At 48.6% G+C, this 6,164-nt stretch overlaps 1 protein-coding gene across 1 annotated transcript; it reads right to left on the reverse strand.

Moving 5' to 3' along the window:
* Positions 1 to 2,473: 2,473 nt before the first annotated feature.
* On the reverse strand, positions 2,474 to 3,133 carry LOC100984480 (uncharacterized). Its single transcript, XM_008950792.3, has one exon. It carries the CDS (start codon positions 3,131 to 3,133, stop codon positions 2,474 to 2,476), a length of 660 nt encoding a protein of 219 aa, XP_008949040.2.
* Between the last annotated feature and the right edge of the window lie 3,031 nt (positions 3,134 to 6,164).

The following is a 6,164-nucleotide window of genomic DNA, read 5'->3' on the forward strand; positions in this document are numbered from 1 at the left end:
AGATGCTCTTGCTCACGGGGCAAGGAAAGACAATGGGTGAGAGAGGAAGCAGGAATCTTGGTTAGAAAGCACCTGCCATCATCCAGGCCCAAGAGGAAATTTGGGCCCTGCCACAGTCTCCTTCCCAGGAACCTTCGCTTCCTCCAGCTGTCTTGAGAGTTGACTGCTAGTGTAGAGTGTGCTGGAGCCAGCTCCTCCTGGCTTGAGAGAACTCATTGTTAAATATTCAGGAAATTTGTGAGCCCGTTGTTAAACCATTGGTAGCTTTGCAATTAGCATAGAGAATGTATTGACACCACAGACATTGGCAAAAGCTATAAATCAGCACTCTTCCTCCTGCGACCCCTGAGAGCTGGTTTACCAAAGCATGGATGCTTCTAAACACTCACTGCTGCCGCCTTCTCTGGAAAAGTGTCCGTGACTGAGAAGGTCCTCCTTGCCCACCCCACAGGCATTGTACTGACTGGCATGGGGTTTGAATGCTTTGCCTCGCACCTAACATAGTTTCAACTCTGTGGCGTCATTCCTGTTCCAGGGCTCCCCATGGGACTGTGCTAGACTCCAGCTAAGACCAATCCTTGCCCAGCCCCTTTCTGCCCTCACTGCCTTTCCAGCTTCTCCTTAGAGCCCTCCTTCAATACATGCCTCGGATGAGGATCTCACAGCATTTGGCCAAATGTGGTGCCCGGACCACTTGTATCGTGGTCCTGGAATCCCACCCTTGACCTACTGAGTCAGAGCCTTTCGATTTGGGGCCCTAGCACCCGCCTTTGTAACAAAGGCTCTTTGAAACTAGCGTTTGAGGGAGCTTGGCTCAAGTTAGAGAAACAGAACGAAGACCTGCAGGGACCGAGCAGCCTTGAATGGGGGACCCGAAAGAGGAACCCCACCCTATGAATGGACCCCAGGAGAGACATTAAGGAGTTGGATTTTATTGATGTAAATTAGCAAATATTCCTGTGACCCCAGGAAGGGTGAGGTTCTATGCCAGGTTGGGATGAGATTACCGAAATGTTTGAGAAAGAAAGAGCTCTTCCCGCTGAGAACACCGCTCTTAAAACTCCACCTCCCAATGGCTTCACATCAGCAAAGCCCAGAGATCGCGCCAACCACACATGGAGACCAATAGGACCAAGAAGGCAGATCTGCCGGGATTAGGGAAGAACTTGAACCTGCGGCTGCAAAGTCGGCGCTCGGCAGACACTCAGGATGCTCTGCTTCTCTCCAAGATCTGGGCCTTCCTTTTGATGACAAAAGTTGCCTTAGCCCCAGCTCCTAAGCACTTAGAAACAAAATAAAATTAAGTTTTGAATAACAAGTCTTGAGTTGTTGGGGTGAGGTCACTGTTGAACCACTGTGTCAGGCCCAAAGAATGTTTCCATTGCCCGCTGCCTCTCGGGTGACCCCCTCAAAGGAGGCCCGCCTGCTACAGCAGGTCACAAATAGAGGGCAATTAATTTTTACAACCCTCTGCTCTCAGCGGCCACCACATGCTGGGGTGAGGTCACTCTTGCCACTTTATTTTTATCTGTTTTAAAGATGTTGGTGTCTCGAGACTCACACTTCCCCAGCGAGCTCAGATCCCCTGGTCCACAAGTGGCCGCTCTGCAGAGCTCCATGGTGGGTGACTGTGGGTGACTGTGGGTGACAGCAAAGACCACCACCCAATATTACGTGAGCTCAGATGAGTTCCTTCCCCTCTCAAGGCCTTGGTTTTCCCAACCCCAAATGCTAAGCATCGACTAGACTAGCATTTCCCAAATTTCAGTAATTTCTGAACCACCACCATCATTTTGGCCTGACCTACCACCTGCACTATAATTCAAGTCACTGTTTTTCTTTTCCTGTAAATCACCTCACATTTCTAATTAGACATTTAACTAAAAGGAAACTTGAGATCATTATCATAAATGGAAGTTGACATTCCTTGCCATTAATAAAAGGTAACTACAGAAATAAATACCTTGACCACAAATGAGCATTGCTAAATTCCAGCCAGATACTGCTGCCTGCTGATGGCTTCAAGCCTGAGGCCTCTCTGTCTTTGTTCAAAAGGGAGCTTAGAAGTGTCAGGAGGTGCTAAAGACTCTTAGTGCCAGATGAAGAATTTTCCTTTGATCTAACCACAGGGGAATAATTTTCACACTGTATAAATCGATGCCCTAAAATCTCAAATCACCTTCCCTTCAACCAGCAGCTTGGTTGAAGAAGCTGGAAACTTGGGAAGACACTGGTTTAGACCTTTCCTACAAATCTTTACTTTTGAGTGATGATATAAAGCTCTAGATTGCTTCTGGAGCTTTCTTTCAAGCTACACAGCATTTGGCCAAGTGTGGTGCCAGGACCACCTATATTACAGTCCTGGGACCCCAACCTGGATCTACTGAGTCAGGGTCTTTGAATTTGAGGCCCGAGCACCCACCTTTGTAGCAAGGGATCTTTGAGACTAGTGTTTGAGGGGGCTTCACCCAAGTTAGAGGAACAAAATGTGGCACTTGTCAGAAGGCCTGCGGGAACAGACCAACCTTGAATGAGGGCCCCGAGAGTGGAGCAAGAATCCAATCTGGTTAGTGCTGGTGGTGTCGGCTGCTATGCACTTGTGAAAATAAATGACTCTCTTCTGGATAAGGTAGAGATGCCTGGTGGACTTATTCCGAGCCAGAGAAGACCCAGCAAATTCCTCTGACTCTGTCTCAGAATGGTGTGGAATGAACTCCACCCCATGGACCCCAGGAGAGACCTTAAGGAGTTGGATTTTACTGACATCAAGTAGCAAACCTTCCTGTGTTCCCAGGAAGGGTGAGGTTCTGTGCCAGGTTAGGATAAGATTATTGAAACGCTTGAGAGAGAAAGAGCTCTTCCCTCTGAGAAGCATCAACCTAGAGCTGTGAGCGGGGCTGGGGTGCCAGGCTGGCCCTGTCTCTGCTCTTGCGCCACAGTGAAAACATCTTTCACTGGGAGTTGTCAGCTCTGCCCTCTCTGCCAACAGAAACTTGGAAGCAGCCGTGCCTTTCTGTCTCCCGCTCGCCTTCCCAGCAGGTCTGATCAATGTCCGTTTTAAACCAGGACATTTCGTCTCACTGTGGAGCCTGTGAACACAGGGCACTGTGGAGCCCAGCTTCTCCATGTTCATTGTCGTGCAGGGACTGCCATTTGGAGAGAAAAGTCAGGTTGGGAGGCTCTGCTGCAGGCCGCCTCTTTGAAAATCAGATGAATTCCAAGCAAGGGCAAAGATGATCGTGTATCCTGAGAGGTTCCAAGTCTCTGTGCCTCGCCTCCTCATGTGAGGCAAGGTAGCCATTGTCCCTTCCTCATAAGGTGGCTAGGAGGAGGGGATAAAGTCAAGTCTACGAAGCACTGAGCACACACACACAAAATAATAGAAGCTGTTCTGGGCGGGATAGTGTCCCTCCCAAAATTCATGCCTCCCCAGAACCTCAGAATGTAGGCTTATGTAGAAATGCAAATGTAATTAGGTCAGCTGATATCATAGTGGATCAGGGTGGGTCCTAAATTCAGTGACTGGCACCTTTATGAGAGGAAAGGGCTGCAGAGCTATGAAAACACACAGGAGAGGAGCCACTTGGCAGTGAGTCAGACTGGAGTTTCACTGCCATAAGCCAAGGAACATGGAGGATTCCTGAGTTGCGTGGAATGGATTTTCTCTTACAGCCCCCAGAAGGAGCCAGCCCTGCCGACACCTTGATGTTGGACTTCTGGCTTCCAGAATTGTGAGAGAACAAATTTCTGTTGCGTTCACTGTGGTTCTCTGTAACAGCAGCCCTAGGATAGTAATGCAGAAGCTAATTTACTGAGCAGGTAGTAGGCACCAAGCATTTTGTTAAACACATTACAGACGTTATCTCCAATCCACCCACCTGAGGAAGTTGATGCTGTCATCACTTCTGTTTTACAAATGGAGAAACCGAGGCCCTGGTGCTCAGCTGCCCAAGTGCACCCAGCTAAGTGGCAGACCTGGAATTTTTAAACCCTTGTCTCTCTGTTTCCAAAACCTTGTTTGTTCTAGTATCACTCAGCTCCATGAGGCAAGAACTGGGTAGGGCTCTTGTTTTCTAATGGATCTCACACCTGGCAAAGTTCCTGGCACATAGTAGGCCCTCAAAAAAAGTGTAATGACTGCAGCTGGGCAAGGTGGCTCACACCTGTAATCCCAGCACTTTGGGAGGCCGAGGTGGGTGGATTGCCTGAGGTCAGAAGTTCGAGACCAGCCTGGGCAACATGGTGAAACCCCATCTCTACTAAAATAAAAATACAAAAAAATTAGCCGCGCGTGGTGGTGGGCACCGATAGTCCCAGCTACTTGGGAGGCTGAAGCACGACAATCACTTGAACCCGGGAGGCAGGGGTTGCAGTGAGCTGAGATAGTGCCATTGCACTCTAGCCTGGGTGACAGAGCAAGACTCTGTCAAAAAGAAAGGAAGAAAGGAAGGAAGGAAGGAAAGAAGGGAGGGAGGGAGGAAAGAAAGAGAGAGAAAAGAAAGAAAGAGAGAGAGAGAAAGAAAGAAACAAACAAAGAAAGAAAGAGAGAAAGAAAGAAAAGTGGAATGACTGCATTCTGTGATTCTGTAAATTCAGAGGATTTGGGAATTTTACGCTCTTTATTGAGCTAGTAAATAAACAGTATATTGAAGGCCTACCGTGTGCCGGGCACCAGGGACACAGCAGCAAATAAAACAGTCATGGCTCTGGCTTCGTGGAGTTCCCAGTCCAGCAGTGGGACATTGACACTGAGGAGGTGAACCCTGAGAGAAAGCAGGTGGTTCCTGTGCTGGTCGTTGTGCTGAGTGCTGGGAAGGACCTCACAGGGAAAAGCAGCACAGAGGAGCTGAGGACGCTGTGTGACAGAAACGGTGTCATTGTGATGCCTGGGATTCTCTCCAAAGACCCGTGCTGCATCCAGGACTGTGGGGGCCTGGAGAGCAGACTCTCTTGAGACGATTCTATAAAAGTCTAAGAGTTCATCCATTTGATTAGCTGTATTGTTTACTCTTTAGAAAAAAATAAAAGGAGGTCTGGGTTTCTTCCCTTGGCCTCTAAGACACCTGACCTTGCACCCAGGGACTTCCAGGTTGGGCTCTTGGCAACAAAAGCGGGGGCCCCACAGTGACGGCTCCTCCAGGGAAGAGGCTGTGCTGTTCAGCCTGGGCCTCCCACACTCCCCTGGGAACAGGTAGCAGGTGCAGACAGCCAGCCCGGAGCCTGGGAATCTTGTCCAGGACCACAGCCAGGAGCCTGGTTTCCAGAGCGTCCCCGCTTCCTGGGGTGAGCACCCTCCTCCCTGCTGATCTCCAAAGCTGACCCCTGAGGAAGTTCTCAAAGACGCAGCCCCTGAATCGGAAGGTCTGGTAGAGGAGGTGCTGTGATGTCTGCGCAGGGTCTTAACTTCGGTTCTCTAAAGGAGAGAAGAAAGGAAGGGAAGAAAACAGCTGGAAAAAGAAACAAGAAAGAAAACAACTATTTATCTTGATTTTTATTTGATTATAAAAGTAACCCAAGTTTGCTCTAAAAAATTCAAGCATAAGACAATCAGTTGGTCTTTAGCCTTTGGTGAGTATAAGAACCTAGTGGGGAGATGATTTAAAATGCAGATTCTGCGGGTCCTGTCTTGGGGTGATTCCAGGGTAAGCGGCTTATGGGGTGCACACTTAGAAGTGCTGATGTAGAAAGTATGTGCCGGGCTGGGTGTGGTGGCTCACGCCTGTAATCCCAGCACTTTGGGAGGCCAAGGTGGGTGGATCCCCTGAGGTCAGGAGTTCGAGGCCAGCCTGGCCAACATGATGAAACCCTGTCTGTACTAAAAATACAAAAATTAGCCAGGTGTGGTGGCAGGTGCCTGTAATCCCAGGCAGGAGAATCACTTGAACCTGGGAGGCGGAGGTTGCAGTGAGCTGAGATCATGCCACTGAACTCCAGCATAGGCAACAAGAGCAAAACTCTGTCTCCAAAAAATATATATATGTGTGTGTGTGTGTGTGTGTGTGTGTGTGTGTGTGTGTGTATATATATAAAATATATATATATACTATATATATATATATATATATACACACACATACATATATATGTATCGTCAGAAGTTTGAGGCTGGTCTCGAACTTCTGACCTCAGGCAATCCACCTGCCTGTATAATCCACACATGTATA

Source organism: Pan paniscus, chromosome 21 (assembly GCF_029289425.2).
Source record: "Pan paniscus chromosome 21, NHGRI_mPanPan1-v2.0_pri, whole genome shotgun sequence".
NCBI classification, from domain to species: Eukaryota; Metazoa; Chordata; class Mammalia; order Primates; family Hominidae; genus Pan; species Pan paniscus.

Excerpts from the sequence above, each read along its gene's own strand:
- LOC100984480 (XM_008950792.3), bottom strand. The coding sequence starts at position 3,133 with ATGAACATGGAGAAGCTGGGCTCCACAGTGCCCTGTGTTCACAGGCTC.